Source organism: Notothenia coriiceps, unplaced genomic scaffold (genome assembly GCF_000735185.1).
Source record: "Notothenia coriiceps isolate Sejong01 unplaced genomic scaffold, NC01 NC01_scaffold00036393, whole genome shotgun sequence".
NCBI classification, from domain to species: Eukaryota; Metazoa; Chordata; class Actinopteri; order Perciformes; family Nototheniidae; genus Notothenia; species Notothenia coriiceps.
In genome coordinates this window covers 3,752-28,230 of record NW_011369094.1, presented here as the reverse complement: position 1 = coordinate 28,230, position 24,479 = coordinate 3,752, and the positions used below count along the sequence as shown (strand labels likewise).

At 39.0% G+C, this 24,479-nt stretch overlaps 1 protein-coding gene across 1 annotated transcript; it reads left to right on the top strand.

Moving 5' to 3' along the window:
* Positions 1-20,337, top strand: LOC104963586 (neuronal growth regulator 1-like; the record flags this gene model as incomplete). Its single annotated transcript, XM_010792196.1, has 2 exons — positions 1-257; positions 20,177-20,337. Coding segments are annotated over 2 exons (418 nt in total), but the record flags the coding sequence as incomplete, so codon positions are not given.
* Between the last annotated feature and the right edge of the window lie 4,142 nt (positions 20,338-24,479).

The following is a 24,479-nucleotide window of genomic DNA, read 5'->3' as shown; positions in this document are numbered from 1 at the left end:
TGTCTCTTGTCCCTCTAGGTGCTACCTATTGGATGGGATCTCTAAAGGAGCCTGGCTGAACCGCTCAAGCATCATATTCGCAGGAAACGACAAGTGGTCTGTGGACCCACGTGTGTCCATTGTGTCCAGTGTTGGAGACAAACATGAGTACAGCCTTCAGATACAGAAAGTGGATGTTTCTGATGACGGCCAGTACACGTGCTCCATTCAGAGTGAGCGCAACCCACGGCCAAAGCTCCTCAACCTCATTGTAAAAGGTATGTATTTGTTGTGCTGAACAGGCACTTGTCCAAGCATGAGTGTTGTTCTTGTTACGTGTGTGTATATTAATTGGTAATAAAAGATCATTTCAATTATTTTCAACCCTATTTTACATCATCAATTAATGTTGGATTTCAGTTTTCTCCACCTACAGTATAAGTGCCATGCTCTTTGATGGGTGGGTGCAATATTAAAAGTTCCCCTAATTGGGATATATATGTTTTAAATCCTCAGGAGCAGAAAGAGGAGCTGTGGATTATTCTTATTGATCAGTGTTTCTTAGGGTCAAAAACACTAAACTCACAGCTTAAAATGAAAGCGTTTAGTTTATTAATAAAAGAGCACATGTTCAATGTGACAGTAGATATAGATTAGTTGCAATTTGGTGCTATATATATAAATATATTTAAAAAAATAATAATAAACAAATAAATAATTATAATTATTTTTCTTTTTAAACACCTTGAATTTCAGGGGGGGGCGCAGGGCTCCGTTGGCGGGGCGCAGCGCCCCTCCAAGACAATGGTAGGGGAAACACTGCCTTTACACAGAGGGGACACATGATTATGTATACAAAGCAGGGATCTTAGGTTCATTAAAAACATGGAAAAGTAATGGAAATTCAAAATGCTAATTCCAGGCCCTGGAAAAGTTATGGAAAACAACATTTTTCCCAAAGTTTTGGAAAAGTCATGGAAATGTAACTAAAGTTGCATCAATTGCCGAAATAGTAATACAGTAATGATAATGAATACTGTATCGTATAGTAATGAAACGTAAAATTTAACTGACGAGGTATTTTGCTGGTGAGAGATTTTAGTTGCTTCAGCGTGTAGAAGCTTGTAAGCCTACTATTTGATTTGTTTTCAGATAGGCACAACATGTTTCATATGCAGACCTTATTTTCCTGTTCCATGTTAAAATAAACCATTTTCAGTGGTACCGCTGAGAAAGAGTACTTTTTTTGGTCATGGAAAATTAGGTAAAGGTCATGGAAAAGTCATTGAAAATCATTGGTGAAAAAGTGCATCAACCCTGACAAAGTGGATTTTGCACAATAGGTGACCTTTAAAACTAAAATTGCTTTTATTTCAGATTTCTATCTGACTTTACCATATTACAGTATGATTCAAGAACTTGTTGTGTCACTTATTTCCCTGATCATTAAGCCATCAATATAGCAAATCCGACAATGTCTTTTGTTGTCCATTTGTTGTACCTATTGGTCACAGGTGTATCCCATACCATATGTGCAGCACACATATCTGTCACTCTCTTATACTCTGAGTAAGAACAAGAGCCCAAGAACCCACATTCTTTCTTTGAAATAATAAGGAAAATATTTCCAAGGAGACATTTCTTCTTTAGAGGCAATCTGACATCTTAGGGTACATTTTGTGCCCGTGGGCTATGATACACAGAGTAAAAGAGTTTGTTTAATGACTGGAGGCAGACTATTTAACTGCAATCAATCCTCCCTGGGTTTTGTCCCAGCAGGTTAAGAATTCAACTCTTGAATGCATTTTATATAGTTATTGATAGGGATGCTCCGATCAGTGCTCTCTATAAAGGCCGATCAGGAGAGCCGATCACATGACACTTTTCTCAGTGCGCGGCAAAACAAGCTCGCCAAAATGGCTTCACCGATCTGGCAGTATTTTAAGGTGTCCGAAAAAGAAAATTAAATAGCGGTATGCAACGTGTGTGAAGCAGAAATCCTGCAGCTCCACCCGCTGTGACGGACCGGTGAGCGGAACGAAACACACACTAAGAGTTAGACTTAACACACTTAACTATTTTATCTACATCTGGAACAAGCTAAACTAGTTAGACATATATTTATTCTTCACTGTCGGGTCACTCATTACTGGGTCAGTGAGCTGCATGAGACAGATACTGACGGCTGTCAGGGGAGGGAGAGAGGGGGAGAGGGGGAGAGGAAAAGTTATCCAAAGTTAATGTAAACTTGAATAATGTACTTCATTTGAATGGAATAAGTATGTTGGTTGTTGTTTGTGGAAGCTCATCATTTATTGAGAAATCAATCCGAACTTTTTGATCCGTTACGATTATAAACTGAAGCGATATTAAAATGAGCCCCATCAACTGAGTTTTAAACATTACTTTAAATGGAAGATCCCCATAGGCCCCACCCACCCTACGATCGGATCAGCGATTGGTATCGGTCGATACTGATTCCGGTGGTCGGCCCCAAAAACCCTGATCGGAACATCCCTAGTTATTGATATGCTCTGTGTCATTGGATTGGTAAGCAGGTGTTAAACTTTGAATTTCATCCTTTAACATAATAAAAGTCCCATTAAGCTCTTTAGAGGCTGTCCAAATTGCGCTTCATCTTCTGGATGTCTGCTTCTAACAAGGTCAATAGGTGTGTTTGTGTTTTATGGGACATTAAGAAGGCTGTTGTGGGCACAGGGAGCTAATTGACGACAACATCCTAATTGTTACTTGGCGGAGTAATAGGGTGGTGGCTTAGTTTGTGTGCTGATACCTCAGACTGTGGATTAGCTGCGAGAAAACAGCCTCACTTCAAATCCATCTCCCCAGGGCCATGTTGTGTTCCTTTGGTAAGCTGAATCAAAGATGTGTACAGTGTGCATGGTCCACTTGGCTCTGCCTCGGTTCAATTGAAATGTTGTCATCAGAAAACATGTCAAAGGGAGGTTTCTTTTTTTAACTTAAACATTTCTTACACAAAATAATGTGCCTTGATTCATTGTACACAGTTAACACCTTAGTTGTATCCCTAAGTACATATCAGATGTATAACAAGTGCATAGCAAATATGTCTTACTCTACTTAAGCCATGGTTAGAATTTCAAGGGAACATAATGTTAAAATATGCATACTCTCACACCGGCAGCATCGTATTAATAGAAGAGTTAAGGGTCATACACACTGTTTGTAGTGTGAGCTCTGATATGTGAAATGTGTAAGAGGAAGCGCTCTCCAGCTGGTATTGCTGTAACGGCATATGGAGTGAGATTAGTAAAGTGCCCGAGTACAAAAACTCTATGTTGTGAAAAAGAAGAAGAAAAGTCACATAAATTCACAAACAACATGCTTGACAATGTTTTGGTAAACTGTCATCCTGTAAGAATTCAGATTTCCCCGGGGATGAACAGATGAGTCAACGAATGTATCATTTACCTTGTCAAGTGTTCATTAGGAAAACATCAACAAATAGCACATACGAGCAATAACCCAGAAAGCAGTGTACCCTCTGCTCATTTTGTTATTCCATATTTTATAACCTGATAGCTTTCATATGTCAACATCCATCTTCTTGCACTATAACCGTGAGTGGGTGTAGGGTGGTGCTGTGGTTTAGTGGATGGTTTAAATGCCCTAAGTGTCTCTGGAATCACTGTGTTGGTTTATGTGGTTGGCTATTAAACTGGCAGCCTGATAATAAGTTGCAACAAACCTCACTCCCCTTACTTACAGTACTGTTTGTTGATAGACACACATTAACTCGATGCCTAAAACATGTATGCATGCTCTTTCAGCCCCTTGTCAACTTGTCAGAGCACCAAGGCCTTTGCAGTAACAGTGAATGTCTTATAGCTGAAAGGTCACAGGGGCAATGGCTTCCACTGCCAATGTGTCCATCAACAGTCTGATGTCTTGTTAGGGTTTCCTCAAGCAAGCTAACCTCCTTGTGTTCAAAGGCCCTCCATCCAACTTTAACTGATCCATCAAGCTCATTTAGATGTGTTAGTAACCGCTGTCACATCCCTCTCTACATGTGCTTTGCAATACATGCATTTGAATGTGAAGGCAATGGCTCAGCTTCACTTTGAATTAGTGTCATTTGAGGTTAGCCAAGGTAAACTGTAGTTTTTCTTAATCTATTTTATCTGCACCTTTTGTTGGGAAGCTTCACATAAGAAAAATGAAAAAAAGAAAACATCTACCAAGGAGAATGTCTTTTGAATAACAGATCACTGGTATCATATCTGCACTTTGCAACACAAGATACCATTAGTATATTGTCTAAGGATCAGAAGAAATACAGTCATATCAGTGCAGGGCCAGATGTTAGTAGCTGGTGGAGTGTTTATCATGAAGATCATAAAACCAAGTTGAGCTGTTATGAAGAGAAACTCCAATGATTGGTTAGTCTCTACGCTTTTTTATTCCCCATCATTTGAAGTTGCTTGTTTCCTGTACCCTATTGTGTCAATTGTAATTGTTCATCCCTCTAAACAGTGGAATTATTTCCCCATGTATAGTCCAGAGTTGATGGACCTGGAGTGGCTGAGTAACAATTAATGCCATTCACACCGAAGGTTAGCAGAACACAAACAGTCACTTTACCTCTTCTTCAGACCACATGTGATGAACCATAGTCAGCTGCTTGGCAGGCAGTAATGGTCACTACAGGACCATCATGTTTTGTAGATGTTTCCTTTCTGAAGTACATTCTGTAATGGGAATCTTACCAGGGGTGTTTTGGGTCATGGCAGCTCCTCACCACTGGCCATATGGCCACAATCAAACCGACGCTAATGTGCCAGCTGTCGGCTTTATAATACGTTTTGCAGTGCCCAGAATTCCTGATGGATGTGACCTAGTGGCTAAGATTTGGCAACGGCTTGACCTCAAAATACCAATTGGTGCCCTACAGTTCACAATTTTAAAAGGTTGCTAATTTCAGTCATTTATATTAATGTTTCCACAAAAAACGAATGTTGTTAATTAAAGCTTAGAAATGGCAGTTTGTTTTATAAAACCTGACCAACAGCTTTTTGTATAGCTTCATAACACATTTGCAACATAAAGTCTTGAAACAAATAAACAATAACACAAACATGTTTAAACAGTTGACAACACAGAAATAGATGTTTTCACTGAGATGCTGATTGGAAAACACACGGAAAAAATGCTTTAAACATAGAGTTCCACAAATATGCTTTGTACTTGTTACTTTTACTGTTAGCAGCTTTTAACAAAGCTTGATGGTGTTATGATTGTGTTATCCAAAGCTGTTACTGTGAAGTCATCAGGCTAATCAATGGACCGCCATTACAGAGCTGTGTATCAGACTGAGAGCTGCAGGCAGGAAGTATGTGGAAAAACAGATGACTCACTCCAGCTGATCAAGGCCTATGGTCACGTCTCCAACAGGCTCTCAAGGTAGTACAAATTGGTTCATTACATTGCCAGGCACTCACACCATATTGTACTTTTGTTTATTTGCTTTGTCAAAACTCCATGTGTTGTGAATCATTACCTCTCACTGTGCAACACTTGTGTACACTTTCCTAAGCCCATTCATGGAGAACAGAGGGATTTCTTTACAGATGAGATGTAACAGGGGGGCAGATCTGTCATGTTGCAGATGCTTCTGGGAGCATGCTGTTTTTTATCTGCCAAAGGGGAAGCGAAGAGAACAAGCCAGACACTTTAATCTGGGCTTCTCAGTCCAAGCATACAACATTTATTAATGCTGCAACACGAATGTTACAGTTGAAGTGAAAGGATTTTATGGCTCTGGATTTTTTGTGACTTTTTGCTTTGCTTGACAGTGCACCATGCAGAGTAACACAGAAAACGGGAGCATGCAGGGATTACTGTATATTCAGGGAAATATGCAATGCTCTCAACCCATTTCCGTTGCATGGTAGGGTCCTTGACCAGCTCATCCCCCGAACAATTATGCTTATCTGGAATGTATATCTATGTCAGCAGTGCTGGTTAGCTTTCTTGAGTTTGGTCATGTTATTGCAGCTCTGCTAACGCTTTTATTTTCCAGTTTTTGGGGCAATGTCGAAATTGAAGAATGCTAAAGTACAAGTGTGGAAGCTGGAGAAATATAATGTTTCGCTTCATGAATCCTTTAAATCATACATTACATTTATGATCAGTGATTATGATGAGTTAGTGATGTTGGGAACCCACTAAAAGTTCTAATTGTGTCTTTCCAACATGTTTTTCATTCACTGTCAGCAAAATCTCTTGTCAATATAAAATACCCATTCAATTTTCCATTGGAGCCAGAAAAATATTTCTTTACAATAACATCCCATGGGGTTTCCCCCTACTTGAACATTACCACAGTTTAACAGCAACAGGGAATTCTCGTTATTGTCACGCTTCATCTTAACACATGAATCACATGCTGCTGCATTCTAGTAGGAGGTTAGATATGGCAGTGCCTGCTCACTCATCTAGAAGAAACATTTGATCTCTGCATGACATTTATGCCCTCAGAGACCTTGTGTCACCTCCACAAATGTAACGTTTGCCTCGTGCTTCCCACTCACATTGCTTCATTGCCATTAAACAGCACCCATGAGAAGTGAGGAAATGTTGGAGTTCCTACACACTTCATTTTTGCTTTTCCTTCTTATTGCACATGAAATAAATCAGAAGCTCTATATGGCGGTGGTGAAAAATAAATCAATATAGTACAGGTGAGAGTAATGACACACCAGTGGATACGGTGAAACATATGAGAATAGTAATGTTCTGTACAGTGATGAAAAAACAGCGTTGGAAAGTGTGGCTGCAGCATCACACCAATCGTCCGGGGAGTGGAAATATTACACACCTTGAGATCCTCCAGTGCCTAAATGGGTCTCTCACATAATCTCAGCCAAAAGCAATAACCATCATGTAATCATCAGGGCCATCGGTGTCCGCTGTATTACTAAAAGGGTCCGTGTTTTCCGCCAGGTACATTTGGCAAAGGTAACTGCTGAGCAGTTAAACCCTTCCTTTAAATACTTGATTTAACAAGATTAAACTAAGTGGGCTCCGCCTCGTGGCTGTGCACTGATTACGGAGTAAAACTGCGATATCAGTGACATCACCGACAGCCCTCTGAACTATGATCATCGTCAACCCTTGGTCCTAACCAGCTATTTGCTTCTTGTTTTACTGCTCTGCTCTACTGCCGGTCTTCATCTGCATATCCTCATCTCCACCATAGATGCGCTGACCTATTTAGAGTCTACCCTGACCACTATCTGATGTAGGATACAGAGGAATGAGAGATTGCTATCAGGCCCAACCCGCTCTTCTACACATCACATGACTTTCTCCATCTCAGCCGGTATTCTTCTTCCCCCCTCTCTGTTAATTAAGATTGTAGATGTGATAATGTGTTGAATATGCACAGCACCTCTCATCTAAGAATATCTTGTCTGGGAAAACAGAGAGGAGGGGGGAAGAAGCACACTTCCCTTCAGCAGTTACTGCTTACATGGGCAGAGGTAATGCGTATCAAGCTTCCATCTCGGAAAGCTTAAAACTATAGGCAGAGGTTTGAACTTAAAATGTAACTCTGTGAAACTGTAGTCTGATTCGTCTTTTTATTATAACAAGTGCCCGTGCCCCGCATGCATCTGCTACAGGATCATGCTCTATTGAAATGAAGTGCTGTTTATCTTAAAAGGATTGTATGTAAGGCTTTACAGATGCCACTGTGTGATGAAGTACTTTGTAGGGTTAATATTTTCAAAAATGTGAGGAATAATCCTGTATGTGATGAAAATGCTTTAGACCTTAATATGGATCAGAGCGGATCCACTGTAAAAACTCATCGCCCACTGAGTGAGTCGGTGAGGGAGTGTTTCTCAGCAAGTAGTAAAATGGAGGGTTAAACCTCCAGGTCGTCGCTCCTCTCTTTGATGTCAGGATAGAGATAGAGTATAATTACACAGCACGGTATAATAAGGCCCAGCAAATTGCAGTTTATTCTTAATATGCTATGATTCTGCCACTCTCATTAATTGCTGGGTGCATTTTTTAATGTTCATTTTCTCATGACCTCAGTCCAAAAATACATTCCTGTCAACTACACTTAACACAGCTCTCTGAATTCATCCAGAGAATGAACACATTCTCCATGACATTTCTACCTCATTTAATACCGCTCTGCTGTGGATTCCTCCTGAGTATTAGCTATCAATACTATAAAGTTAAGCATAATTGCAACCTAGCTCTACCTTCCTCTTTATTCAATTAAAAATAGAGTTCACCTTGTGAACATATCGGTTAAACTATTTCCCATTTAAACCCAATGTCAAGCAGCTTCAACAGTTTAATGTTAAACCCTCTATATTTTATGAAAACTAAGCAGGACATTTTGTCAATACTCTGCTATTCATCCACATATGAAATTGAATGCTATTAGACTTGCAATTTTCTATAATAGCCTATAAGTGAACACCTGAAGAATTCATTCTCTAAATGTGCAGCCATTTCAGGAAACGAGGGCCACCCACAGGTCTTAACAAAGATGTTAATGTAGCTCACTGAGTAATAGCTTTTTCCAAAAGGCTTACATGCACATTAAAATGTCTCTCATAGAATAATGAGCAGTTGGGACAGGATTACATATGTATATGCTTTCATTTTCCAGGGTGTCAAAACGTAGTCTTTTGTCCATCAACCTACCTAGGTAATGTTCGACCTCTATTAGACACTCAATAGATGTGTGGCTATACGTACAGTTCATTATTGGCTTGTTTTCATTTATGAAACCCTAGCAGCACGTGAATGCAGCAGGTCTGATTAGTTTCATCAAATTATCGATTTAAAAAAATGGTTTTCTAATGTTATCATAGGAACTACCCAATGGAAGATTTTACTCCCTCCGTTTTTGGGTGCAGTTTTTTGGAAATGTGTTAATTTTGGGACGCAGGACCATCCAGAGGGCTTTCTGTTTGCTGAGCTGTCGTTGTCACGTTTGACTGTGATTGGCACAGCTGTTTCACAGCTATTTAATAATCTGCACACCTGCTGATCTTTATTCTCTGTCACCGTATTGGCTCTCTCGCATGACATATGCTTTAGTGGTGATTGGATCTTCAAGGCTTAAAAAATGTTAATGAATTTCAACCGGATTACGCAAACGGAATATTCTATTTCTCATTTGGAAAATAAAAAGAGCTTGAGCATCCCGCTAGTTCACTCCAGCAGCACTACACCTTTGCTCATTAGATAAAACCAGGGATATGTTAAAATGGTTGTACGTGACAATTACTGTACATGCAGTTGAATGTTTGCCCAAATGTTATTGTATGGTCTTATCTTATTTAATGAGATCTGTATAATAACCCTCGATTTATAAAGATTTACTGTTGTATTTGTAAAAATTAGATTTTTGTTATCGAAATAGAAACACCCTCACTGTGACATCCCTGTAGTTATCTTATGCACTATGGGTATAAGTGCTATGAGGAGAGGATAGTGAATTGGTGTTGCTATTCCCAGCTTGAATACTTGTGTATCAAGAGTCTTGGGGGAATAATACTGCATTAAAACAACGCAGCCTGCCATTAATATTGCAGGGAAAGTGTAGAGAGAATATGACTGTGTCTAAAGGAACAGATTTGCCATTATGGCCCCTGACATTTAGTTAGCCACTAATCATTGTCATTTGGGTGCGTGTGTCTGTGATTGTGTGTGTGTGTGTCTGGTTGTGAATCCCTATCTTAGCCCCTGTAAATCTCTTTCCACTATGTGTTTGCATATGCATGTGTGCTTCTTCATGCACGTGTGGGTCGGTGATTGTGTGTTTGTGCACTCGCACTAATGTGAGTCCTCATCACGGAAATGGCTGATATTAGCCACGGTTAATTAAAATGAGTAAGGACAAAGGTCAGCCACTCAGCTCTCACGTCTCTCTTCTCTAGAGAGGGAATAGATATAACACGAGTGGAGAGTAACTAAGGCATTTTTGGGGCACTTGGAATGGTCTATATGGGTAACACAGCTTAAATAAGGGTAGAAAGTTGCAGTGTCACCGCTGCACATTTAAAACCATCTTTCCTTGAACCAGCATCGCTCAAAATTACCATTTCTCTCTCACTCAGTAAGTACATCAAGGCTAAATGTACCTATTTTGTCACTCACTGTTTCTAATAGTTAATTGGAAACTAGATTGGACTTTTTGACTATTTTGTGTCCTTTATTTTTGTTTAAACAATTAAGCAGTCAGTCAATCAAAGATTAACATTAAAACAATGCTTAGTTGGACATGGACAAAAGCTCTCCCTTGCCCTTCTTCTTTTGTAAATGGCAATGTGTTATATTAAGAAATTGTAATAAACTGTATTTACTTTCTGAGACTATTTTTATTAGATTCTGTGAGATGTGAGCCTCTCTGGAAATGCCAGAAAACCCCAACAGGTGTGAGAGCAATCTTAAACGTTCTTGTGCTTAACAGTTGGTTCTCAGTAAATCACAACAGAGACATGAGTTCTCTAACTTCGATGTGGATCCGTTCACAGTCCTCTGGTGCTTATCAACCTTCATCAATATTGGGGTAGCTGTGGAAGGGATTCACTGGAGATGATGCATTGGCAGGCATCTCAGGGATACACTGGCCTTAATTGGCCAGATAAATATCACAGGCTGTGCTCCCTGGACCTTCAGCACTGTTGCATACATCACCCTGAATGTGGACTGGCCACCAGCAGTGGGGTGCCGTCTGCCTGTCTCATCCCTGAAATTCATCTGGTGCCCAAAGTGCAATTACAGAGCAGCGAGAGGTCTCCTCCATTAGTCTGCTTCCTTTACTCACAGCCGTATTAGGGTCCAGTTGCAGAAGAGCTCCCACTTTACTCCAGAATCCAGTGGTCAGCTTTAATTATAGGCCGATGTATTATCAAACACAGGCTAATCAGAGACACTTTCCTATTTACAGTGATCACTGATGTGCTCTATAAACATCATTATTCGAACAATCAGTGCTCTAGAGTTACACAGTAAATAAAAAGCAAGAACTGACATCTGTATTCCACATTGTACAAGCTCAGGGTTTTTCATAATGAGCAATTTATTGAATAGTCATGACTTTGGCCTTTCCAACGCCCTCAGTGGGTACAAATCACCTACGTGTTGTTTAGTCCGAATCTTCTGCTAGCAACCCCACGGGGCGGATTGTAAAGAAAAGCAGTCAATACCGGGTACCATCCGAGAATGTGGCAGCTGACACACACAAACAACAAAGCACACACTATATGCACACACCTTCAGTGTTTGTGGATGTGCACAAACCACACACATGCACCTAGACTCACACAGAGACACTGAGGATAATCACTAATCCTTTCCAGCACTTGAACCTTAAATTGTTTGGCAGCCACTGCTATTTATCATGGACTTATATGACTCACCAATGAGGGAAATATATCAGGACAGAGAGAGGAAGAAGGTTAGAAAAACAAATGAGTGAATGTGTTTATCCTTTTACCATTAAACTTTGCCCACCGACTATTCACTGAAAGATTCAGGCTTCCTATCTACCTAATGACACAACCATAAATAGTAATTAATATTTCAAGGTAATAACATCATGTTATTGAACATTGGATTTAAAAAAAAAGGACAGGGTAGAGAGTTTAATCCAGATCCAGGACATTGCAGATTGCTCCGATGATAATAAGACCTTGAGAAAAGCCCAAACTTGCATATTTTAAAAGACCATTACGTAACTATCATAGGCACTTTGAGATATATGACAGTTGACAGTTTTTTTGTGCAAAAAAGTTTTCCACATCTCTAAGAATACATTTCCCAAAAGCACCAAGAGAGTTTCAATGAAATACGCATAGTCGAAGTATGACAAACTGATGAGTGGAGAGCCAGTAAAGAAGCCACGCTCCGTCCCTTTAGCGGGATGAAGTGTGCGTCTGTTCGCTGCCAACTGCTCTCTCCCCATTAATCACGACCCAGGTTCTAAAGTTTGAACTTTGACCTTTAGCGCTGCATCAAGGCTTGACAGATGGAGACAGAGCTTTGTGTCCTCACATCAGATCATCCATTTCAAACACACACACACACACACACACTCACACACACTCACACAAAAACATGGGCTGAGAGTTGAGATGCATAGAGCATCACCCATAGCAACGGTCGCTTGGTCACCAACTGATATTTCGTTGTTGGAAAGCAGCTTGCCCTCTGACAGGCTCAGTGTTTCATTTAGACAATAAAGCATTTGAAATGAGGCGTGTGCGGGGCTGCGCCTATCAAAGACACTTTGTAGCAACGCAGCTAATTGAAAAACCAGTGATCATCCTTGAAAGTGAAAACAAAGTGGCCCATGCTGCGGAATTTTGTTTATCATAAGCAAGATGCTGAGGCTGAAAGACACTGATTAGCATGAATAAATTAGAAACTATTTCAATAAGCGGGTGATAGCTTATCTTTGAATTACATGCCCAGTGCAGCTCTCCCATTGAAGATTAATTGCCTCTCACAAGGTATTTCCAAAAGTTCATTTTCATCAATTGATTTCCCCTTAATTCATGAATTCCCCAGAAGTGCATGAAATTGGTAACAAGCTCTCTGCTTTCTGCATCGTTAACTTCATTGGCAATTACTCATCATATGTATCGGATGTGACATTTGCGGAAGCATGTTATTTTTGCACCATTAGGTCATGACAGGAATATTATCATAAACGAATGGTTAATTACAAGTTGAACAAAAATGGTCTTCATAGTTTTCTCAGATTGTTCTCGTAAAGAGAAAAAGCATGCTTCCAGCATGTTTAACAGTGAACATTTGAATTTTTTCTTATCATTCAGCCTGATCACCCACTTAACATTAACTGTTAGTTTTGACTAAGTAATCTGATTGGACCAGAAACATTCCATTAGAATGTTGTACTATCAGTTCAACGGCATCACAACTTTTAAACAGGTGTCCATTTGCTCAACAGGTGTACTTATCACCGTTGTCATTTTTCTTAGATTCTAAAAAAGTTTACAACGCACATATTAACACAGAAAACGTTTGAATTAAACATGATTTGATATCAGAAAATGAAGTGGGGAAGAAAGGAATAATTTAGTATAAACTTCCAGGCCGATTTAAAGAGACAGTTTTAAATAAAGCTTGAAGAACCCTTGTTTTTATGCACTGTGATACATGTCTGTTATTATCTACTGCACTGCCACTTACCAATTTGCATGTTAATAAGATATAATTACTTGCAGACTATTATTCTAACCAATATATATACACAAAAACAATGAAGACAACTGAAAACAATGACTGTTCAAACAAATAACCATGGACTTGAACATAGCAAAAACGTTCTCTGTCTCTGTCAATTTGAAGACTTGAGGTGGAATTGTCTAATGTTTTTTTTTTTTTTTTTTAAACCTATCATCGGGGTCCTTTCTCTTTTTCATCTTAGAAATGCTGTCTTGAAGCAAAATAATAGGGCCACTAATAAACCAAGAGCAGAATATAACTTCAGGGTTACTAAATTAATGGGCCAAGATTATACCGTAAGAATGTGTGCCAGGTGCATTAATAGTGATACAGTGATATATGGGCTTAGGGAGGGCAGCAATAAAAATAACAAATAGGTCACACCTACAAATGTAAAGCTACTCAGAGGAATCCCATGTTAAAAAAGAAAATTGGCACTAGCTATATACAAGACACAATTGTATATATCAAATACACAAATCTCTGATATCATCGTACTGTACTACACTATAAAACACTATCAACAGAGCCTCAGGCGGATTCCTGTACTACATTAATAGGGTAAATCACTTGATTCATCATACATAATGATACCATTATGGAATAATGTTCATCAGCTAATGTGCACTTGCTGCAAATCTATTTTTGTCTTTAGTCTTGTGCTGTCTGCTACAACTTTCCACATCTCAATTTTTAACCTACCCAACATCTTAGCCACAAGGAGATCTTAGAATATGAAGAGATGCCAAAACTAAACAAGCAATAAGGGCTAATGAGGTTTTATGTCTCAGCCCTGCTATTCCAGCACTTAGTCCTCCTCCTCTATTGCTTCTGGGCTCAAATAAATGGAAAGAAAATAAAAACATCCTTTTTTTGAGAACATTTTTATTGCTTTTTATTATTGGCGTATGGTTGTGTGTGTTTTTCTGTGAAAATGATAGAGATTGATATGTTTAATAACAACATGAGAGAGCAGCAGGCAATATTGGAGGTAAAGAGAGAATGACTTTCAAAGTTTACAGGCTGGAAGTCAAGTACTGTATGTTTTTTATTTTAATGCAGACACAGCAGGCACATAGACATGAGTCCATGCATTTACTTACACAAAACACACACCAAGTCAACCTTTTTCTTCAGGATCACATATTTGTTTTCACAATTTGTACAATGAATACATACATTGTAAATCAACTAGCTGAGGATTATGGCTATAACATTATGATGCCTGCCATCTTTATTATGAAAAATACAAATTGATAAATTGGAGGGACAAGATTTTTCCGGTTATGTGTGTTGTCATGTGCAGTGATAAAACTTGGCAAAAGTGATAGATTTCTCTTTGTACTCGGATAAACTTTTTCCAAAGTTAAGTACTACAAATGATCAGTGCCTGATGCATGACACTGTAAATGGAGGTAATCCCTTTGAGTAATATAATCTGTCAGTGTTTATGTTTAGTTTCCGTGTCTGACACCTAATTACCGGGCTGGAAGTCTGTTCTTTCTTGCTGCCTGCAGTGAGGAAAGGGAATTAAAAACCTTTAGGAATAGCTGTGTGCAAACTGTCTCATTACTGAGGTGTATATTACGCCCTGCAAACACACATACATTTTACAGGTATATTATTATGCATCTGTATCAATGTCATCTCAAACAACCGGCGGTTTGTGGAAGCCTTGGTGTTAGTAAGCTTAGAATTGCAAGGAGCTTTTCAAAGATCCCCTCAGGATTTGTTCAGTGTATCAAGCAAAGCGGTAAAGAAAAACTCAAATCTGCCCCTAATCCAATTTTAAAGTGCCGCATGTCGTTGATTAAGGATGATCAGGCCTCAGATCAGTAAGCATCTGCATTTTAATGAGACCATTCCATTGTATTGTGTTTGGACAAGAAATATGCCCAGGGCAGTTACAGCACCTTTTCCATATCCACCACTTCTGCGGTGTGTGTGTGGGATGATGGTGGACAAATGAAGCATTTGAATTACAGAAAATGAAGCAGGAATGTCTCCTCTCCTTTTATCTCTCCCTCCCTATCAGCTCTCCCTGACTCTACCTCACCAAAGCCAATACTACCATCCATTACCACAAGTGGCCTGGCTTCCCCTCTGTGCTCTAATTGGAAAGCTGGATGGCAGTAGGTTTACCCAGTAATGGGGTCCTGCAATTTGGTAGCAGAAGTGATCCTGGAGAGACCTGTCTCAATTCATAGAAGAACACAGTTGTGTGCATCCCACTTTGCAGCTCAAGAAGAAAAACCCCTGCATTTTAATACTGCAGCTCTAAGCCTTTCCGTAATTCAAGGTGGCGTCATTAGAGGCTTATTTATTCACCGGAGGCGTCTGCCAGGAGGGAGATGATGCCGCCCAGATCAGCTGTGGCAGTTCACTCTCAGCACCTCCCGCAGAGCTGGAGAAGTGGAAATTACAGAGGAATGGGAAAACATGACAATCATAGCATAGTTACTGAATTAGCACCAAAAGAAAACAACCAGCCGTGTGTAGGTATTGAGGGATGAGTTATAATACGTTGTTCAGAGGGCAGCACAGTCACGACAGTCTGTGATGTTCCAAGAGGAGGAGGAGGTGTAAAAGGGATAATATAGGGCACTCAGTGAGATGCACACTAGGTAAAAAATGATGGTAATGGACTTTGTAGGCTTTCAGGGTAATGTGGTAACCAAGAAATTATCTAAAAGGCTTTTTACAGCAAGGATGAACATCCATGTAAATAATTTGCACTTCAGACATACCCACAATCTTTCTCTAGCCTACTCTAACCAGAGGTTGTCTTTAGTCACAAACGGCAACCGAAGACGGAACTGTTTGGCAAAACACTCAACCTGATTATTAGAAACAAATCTGGATTTGGGACATTTTTAAAGGAAAGCTTGAGATTTTGGAAAATGTGCTTATTTGCTTTCTGGCAAAGATAAATACCAATACCATATATTTCCTATGAATAATTTATTCGGTACACACAATCTAAAAATGACGTAATACGAACAGGATATGTGCCCAACATTTTTTTTTTATGGAGGCAATCATTTTCTGGAGTCTTCGATGGTTGCCTAGCAACTGTTCAGAAAAACTACATAGCCCAGTTTATAACCCCTCGTAAAGCAGTTAATTAACATTTTAGTTTTTTTTTTAATGGTGAGATAGGACGCGTTTATTGATGAGTTTAAGAGGCGCTGGTAGGCAAATGTTGTATGTGATAAAAAGAGCTATATAAATAAATAGCTGTCTTTCCCTGGTATTTTTTATTTATTTTAATATTAATTTGTAGCTTTGCTTCCTTAGCTTTAGTCGGTGTCATTGTAACATCATTGCAGCGCTTTTACGGCAATGATACTTGTACTTTGAGGTCCATGACTTAAACACATGGTGAGTTTTTTTGTACTTGCGCCACTTAAACTGAAATAGTATGCCAAGGTAAGGTCGGTTTCACTATGCTGCTTTCTAAGGAACTACACTGGCCTTAACTAAATTATTCCACGGTATCATTTCAGCTCAAAGAGGAACATAGTAATTGTCGACACTACCTGTAGACTCGGTTCAATTCATGAAATGCAGGTGGATTTTTTTCTCTTTTTCGGTGTGAAATGCAAAGAAAAGGCAGGAAATTATCTGAGTCAGTGTGACCAAAGGTTGAATTCTGAAATGTTGTATGCACATGTTATGCATACTTGCTCTGAGTTTCTGCATCACACTCTTGTTAAAGAGCTATAGTGCTGTCAAGTGAGGTGAAGGTGAAGCTACCTCTAGTCCCATTCACTGTCATAGTCTTTATACAATGTTAAGACTGATTCCTGATAGACTTTTAACACGGCAATTGATGATATTATGTAAACTGTTCTGATCAAACACCACTCATACAAACGTATGCACATTCATATGAATAAGCCAAGTGTGTCATCAACAATCGTAAATCAATCTTAAAATTGCCAAATAATAAGTTTCACCATTAAGAACCAACACTTAAAAGTTGACAAACCATTTTATTTCTCGCAGTCACTCGGTAACCAAATGTTGTCCTTAGTCAGTGTGGTTTTTAAAATACATTTATGTTGCTAATCTGCAATATTCCGTGAATAACCGTGCAATAGGGCTACTACATCTTCAGAACTGTTACAGGCTGTGTATTTTTGTAAATTGTGTAATTCTTTTTTTTTTAATTTAAAAACATTTTTTTATCTTTAATAAAATATTTTTCTGTTTTTTATGCATACTTCTTGTTAAACATTAAGCTGTCTTTGGCTCTTTTTCTGCTGGAACAAATGTACATTTCCCCTCTTTGGACGAATAAAGGTATTCTGATTCTGATTCTAACTGGAAACCCACTTTTAGCCCTCAATATCAATTCTCCATCCTTTGGCCCCTCAGCAACAGTGCTTGCATTGTCTCAGCACTGTTACCTAGCAACGAGACTCACTATACGATCGTGTTTACGATGGGGTTTATTTAATGAGGGACAACAGATGGCAGAATCATATTTTGTTTATGCATTAACTGTGTCCGAAGTCCCTCTATCACTCATTCACTGTTCTCTAGATAATACAACATGTTTCATTCTAAACAGTGAGCAGTACATTGAGATTAAGGACACTGGCAAAAAGAAAATAACCTGTAATCGATTTTGTTTCCATTTTTGTATTTTCTAAAAGTTCACGCAAACTTAAACATATGTTTGCGGTTTCTAAAATAAAAATGCAAATAGTCAAATTGTTGTCTTGCTTCAAACTTAAAGATATTCAAGTACAATCGTTTTTGGAAGATACCAAACAAAATCTTGGATTAGTGTCTGGGGAAGTATATGCTGTTCTTCACAGATATTCCCATTTGTCTATAGTTTGACTGATTTCTATTGATCTTTTATTCTCTTTATTACTTTGTGTTATGTTCTGCTGCAGCAAACATCATTATGCAGTAAAGCACTTCTACAGTAGCTTTGAGCTGAAAGACTGAGGGCTCCTCATCCTAACCTTAGAAAACCTCCCGGTCCCTGCCAGGGAGAGATAGGATCAGTAGACAACCCCAACATTTTCAATTTTGTGCTATCAGACACTGAGGAGATGTGTCAACAGTGGGGTCCTACAGCAAGTAAACACAGGAGTCTGACAAGCAATAACCTAGATTCAACATCGCCTCCAGTCCTCCCACTGAAGGTCCGCTTTCATCTCATTTAGATCGAGATCTTTGGATCAGAGATGACGCCTATCCCCCCGAAACACAAAAAACTCCAGTGATGAGAATGTTCTCATGAGCAGTCCCTCATAACTTTGAGCATTTTGCCGGTTTGCTGCTCGGTCAAAACTCGCAGAGAAGTTTTTTTCCTTGCACCATATAGCTTCCAGTTACAGTATATGAGTAATGATTGTTTTAATGAGGCACCATCTTGTGTTTGACAGTTAGCTATTATCTCTTAATATATCATCAGTGCTCATACAGTCAATGTATTCAGAGTCTTTATGGGCTTTATGTTGAGTAGCAGTGGTAAGGTAGGGGGTCCAGGCCACAAATCAGTATTTTTAGTTCAGTGAAAATGTAAATGTATTCACTCAGGCACATCCTCTGTATTGTTGCCCATAATAGAGTTAGGAGGAGGGTGGCTGCAGCCAAACTGGACAGAGCTCAATGACAAAAGAATACTGTGACATCAAAAAGTGTTGGCAGGTCGAAAGAGGAACTCGTGAATTTGTTGAATCAACTTTTCTTTTGTTAGTTTTTTTTAGCATCAGGAGGGATCAGAGGGTTGAATAGTTTGAAGCCCCAGACGACTGAGAAGCCATTACTGTATGGCACAGTCCACTGCAGAAAAGCTCCCTCTGAGATTCAAATCTTGCAGATTAAAATAGTGTCTCATAAGCCTGTGTATATGTGTGTGTGAAACTGTGCATGCGTGTGTGTGTGTCAGGATTTGTTCTCAGTTGGTTGTGATGAGATGCCTTTGTGGGTGGCTGCATGTGTTTTCAGCGGCCTAAATACCGAAGCTTTTAACATCAAAGCACCGTTAAGATTTAAGTGCATAGAACTTTGCCAATTATGACTGTAAGTGATGTCCAGCAAAGACTGTTGATGAGCTGCACTCACTCAACAAAGACAAAGCTTCCAAAACCACCTTAACTGTATTCTAGTTCCAGACCAATGAATCACTGCCCACGTCTCTTTTTCTTTCACTCATTTAAAAAGGTCTGCTTTTTGTTCTTGTGAATAGCTGTTTGGGAAATGACTGAGCCAAACAAAGGATTTGTGGGCGGGACCAACTGTCTGCCAAGCTCCGTCAGGAAATATTATACATAGTTACAGTCGACGGCTTAATCTTTGCTTACGGTTTACTGTGAAATAATACAAATAATAATGCCCACGATGATATCACTGTTTCAAATGAAGGTTACGTTTATCATGCTCTGTTAGCAGACAGCTGAACGCAGCCCTTCATTACTGTCTAACAAATAAATTGGAAGTTTGGTAGTATGAGAACAAATGCACTCAGTGTGGAATAAAGACAGTGACGTTAGTTGATAAGTTTGCTAATTTAGCTATAGTTCACCAGGCATGTCACTATCTTTCTGCTGAAAATGCAACCATTATTGCAATTATAATCTTTTTTATTATCTTTGTCATTACAGTATGACTTCTAGCTCCTGGTTTGACAAGGGAAAATCCAATCCTCCTCCCCTTTAGAGACTGTTAACATAATGGCAATGTCCAACTGAACCATAGAGACTGAGTATAAGGTACCTGGTATGATTTTACCAAAAGTGAGAGATTATTTAAACATGTTTGGTGTCCCCTTGCTGAAAACCAAAAAAAAAAAATCCAATTTCAACCTTTACTCTCTAATGTAATATACAATATGTATAAATGATGTTGGTGAGCTAGAGGTTGCATTTTTTTTTAAATGCTAATCTTGTTTTTTCTTCCTTTTGTCTAGTTCCACCCAAGATATACGACATTTCCTCTGACATCACGGTAAACGAGGGCATCAATGTGTCGCTCATCTGCACAGCCAGTGGGAAACCTGAGCCAAGCATTTCCTGGAGACACATAACCCCATCAGGTGAGTTCACTTCACCTCTCACACACCTATGCTAATGAATGGGCAAGCGGATGAATGGATGGACAGATGTATGGGAGGATGAATTGCTAGAGGAAATGAGGAGGCATGGACAGGATCAATAGGTGATAGACAGAGGATGAGAGAGGACTGGTAGTTACTTTGCTGATGAAGGGGGGAAGGGATGAAGAAAGACATTGTTGTGGTTGATCCATGACAGAACAGGGGAGGTGGAATGGATAGATGTAATACATATTTAAATAAACATACAATATCAGTGAGACCTGACTATTGAGCTTCTTCAATGCCAATGCCATCTAGTGCAGTGTAACTAATGCTAGAGGCAAAAGTCAATTAGTGGTTTTCTGTAAATCAATTCAATCAAATGGTTCCTCCTACTGACTAACGTTTAAGAGATACAATGACTAGATAAGGGAATAACTTATTCAAATGTCTTAAAATGGCATGTATGCCCTCTCAACCTCAGCCTAACTTTGGGGATAGCTAGATACACTAACAAGGAGCGCACTCGGAGAGCATAAACCTAGGCCAATGGTGCATTCACATGCTTCTAGGATGCTCCCATTGCTTGAGTTGGGAAGTCGTTCTTCCATCCTCTGTGTTTTCAGGAGCTCTATAAGTCATAATGTTGAAACAACATGGATTCCTCTAAGATGTGTTGTATTTGTTTTTAAGTTGTTGTTCAGACCTGAGGGAATTCTTTTTTCCAAATATTCTGAGTCAAGATGAATATATAAAGCACAAAAAGTGCCTGGCATAATAAAATGTTTTCTTTTAGATGACCATATCAAATGAAACTAGCCACTTCAGCAGCATATGTGCGTATTGATTTATCAAAATCATATTAACATATCCTTCAAGCTAGCTGATGACCTCTATATGGTTTTACTTTAAGTAATGCAATCAGTTGAAGAAATAGAATGAATCTATGCTGAATGTGTTCATATGCTGTAGAGCAGTTAGAGCATTAGCATTAATGTTCCTACTTCTAACTTCTATGTTCATTCCAATATGAAATGCCACTCTTTAAACCACTAAGAAACAACAACAGATAAACCAAGCCATGAATTGTGTTGCTCATTTAAGCCAGTGTGTAACCATAGTACATCCTGCTCATGTGTATTAAGGATTTAAAGTATAAAAAACACAGCTCTCTTCACTGCAGGGGGACCAGTGATTTGCTTTGGCAATTTGTACACCATCATTTAAGGTGAATTAACAAAGATTTTTATTTTAATTATCATAATAATGTGTTTAGTTGGCTGCTAGTCAGAGCTCACATACACCATTAAGTGCTTTCCTGCCTTTGATAAACTCATTCCAAAGCGTTTAACTGTTGCTGCAAAGCCCCCACCCAGCCAATGCTAGTCCTCCTTCATTTTCATATTAATGGGTTAGAGCATGCTGTGCTTATCTGATAGCTGTGAGGATGACTGCATTTATCTTATGGCTGTCAAATCCTCCTCTCTGGTGTGCTTGCCCTGATTGCGTTAGGGTAGTTTTCAGAAGATGATCAAAAGAGCCATCCTTAGAGTCCGAGTGGCAGTCACTCATTCTACTTTGAAGTGTCCACACTTTGAAGTATGACGGGAAATAGATGATATGCTGGTCAAATAAAAGGGCCCGGGACTAAATGTAATCACAGACTGTCTCACTTCACATCAGAAAGGAAGCCATTCGCCATGGGATCTTTGAGTCGGGTTTTGTAGTGAGGGCCATTTGTCTAAAGGACGTTGTACAAATGAAAGGTTGTAATAGGCTAATTACCTATCGATGGAAATCCATTCAATCTCTTGCATATGAAGAACAGTCTGCTCCAGCCACTGCACAGGCAACCTGAATGTGCAGCCACATTTATAGAAATATTTATCTTAGTTATGAATTACCCGTCAGAAAGCAGCAGATCTGCAGCCAAACTACTTGAATACTATTTATGTACACATACTTAAAAACAAAAATAAGTAATCGTCTCCCATTACTGAAGTTATATAATCCAGCAATTTATTTTTGTTTTTAAATGGGACAACATTTCTTTATTACGATTTAACTCCTACAATGATATTTTAAAGATTAAATAGTATTGTCATTCACCAAATTAGAAATGTGGATGGTGTTTGTGACAAAAATAAAGCTTGGATACTGTTCCAATTATTATTTTTTATAAAATACAGGTTTATGGGGACAAACTTAGTTTATTAACTCAAAATGTGCAAGTGTATTGGATTAAGTTAATCTATATAAACTACTTGTTAAAAAAAAAAAAAAATGGGTAGGAAGGGGATAACAACTTTCAACTTTTATATATTTTTCCCTACAAAGATTTTATTTATTAACATAACAAACCATGTTTTGAATCATGAATTGCTTTAATATCTGATCATATTGTTACACCCCATCATAAAACCTGTGTTGTTTGTACCTGGTGGAAGAAATAGCTTTCAGTGACGTGAGGCCAAGCAGGTGAAATGGCTATAAAGTGACAAACGTGTCTACATGGCAGGTTTTATTTGTGGACCTTACTCTCTTCAACACTCAGCCATTTTGGGGTGAGGTTCGTGATTTTTTTTTGCGCTGTGGATGGTTCTGCTGCAGCAAGTCAGTGAAGTTTGACAGGATGATAAATTGCCCTGACTGACTGTCAAGTTCCTATTCCCACTCCGACTGTTTTGTGTTTGCATTTTTCACTTCCTGCCAACCAGCAAACTGCCAACTAATAATACACTTTCTGCATCCAGTGAAGTGTGGCCACAAACTGTTTATTGATACGATAATCTGGGTGTGCATATAAAGTCTTTCTTTATATTCTTTATTCAGAGAAAATCTCACTTTAGGAGGTAATTGTGACATACAGATCATCTTAGTTGACATGCTGCTGGGAGAAAAAAAACTGTGGCAGCATATGTGTGGAGCTTAATGTGCTTAAATCATCATTGGTGTTTTGTGTAACAGTTTAATTACCCGTGTAAAAAATGTACTTGGCAGTCAAGTCCTCGGGAGTTTGGGATGATTGCTACATGATAAGGGCGCTCATGACTGGAAAGCCCGCCCAAGTCCCTTTATCAGCTGGGGAAATCTGGATGTGCAAAGTGACAGTTTCATGCTCGCCCTAACCTTATTAACCGCTGTTGATGTGCCCTTGAGCAAGGATTGTACCCCCGACTGTTACAGTACTGCATTCAATCACCAGCTGAAAATAATGAATGGGAAGCTGCCAAGTTTATGAGTATCAATGAGCTAATTTTAGACCCTTCAGCTCCTCCTCTAGGATTCTGATCTTCTCCAACAACGTTTATGGTAAACTGAAAGCTTAATTTAAAGGAGAAATACTCTTAGTCATACAGTGGTAATACTGCTAGAAGCCACTCCGTCATTTTTTATTTAGCTCTCGACATCTCTACTTACATTACTCCTATAGCTCACAATATCTGGGTGACATGTCAGCCTTTCAGGGTATTGCTTACGCATGGACTCCTGTGCTGTGGTTCCTCGACACTCTTCCATAGGTCATAGGGAGGGGGGTGAAGTAGCCTTTAACAGAGTCTGTTTCTGTCCGGTTTGGTTGGGTGGATAACACAGCATGGCAAAATTGCTTTGATAAGCTCTTTCAATTGAGATTTGAATCCATGGGATAGAAGTGTGACCTTTGAAAAGGCTGACTAGAATACTAGAATACATATTTGATAGTTTCCTATGATAGGACTCAGCTGGGACACATTTTTCTCTTGTTTGTCTTTAAGTAGCTGCTGTAGTGTACATATATCAAATACACACCGTTTTTGTTTGCCTTTGCATTTTAGATTGAAAGGCACATCTTCCCCAAACTTCCCTCCAAGAAACAGACAGTATCATCCTTTACATCAGGGGTGTCCAAACTACAACCCGGGGTCCAAATGCCCATTTTGAAACGACCCTCAGCTAATTCAAATAGTATAATGAAATATGGCCCACAAATTAAACTTGTGCTTGTTAAATATACTGTATATGTACAAATATATATCACAGTATTCATGTGTGCCCACTCTTCAAATAAATTCAATCAATTAAAGTTGGAAACATTTTCAATTTGATCTTAGTTGATATAAAAAGCCCAATCACTTATTTGCATAACAAATCTTTTTATAAGCAATCTGAAGCTTCTGTTTTAAGGCATGAGCTGCAA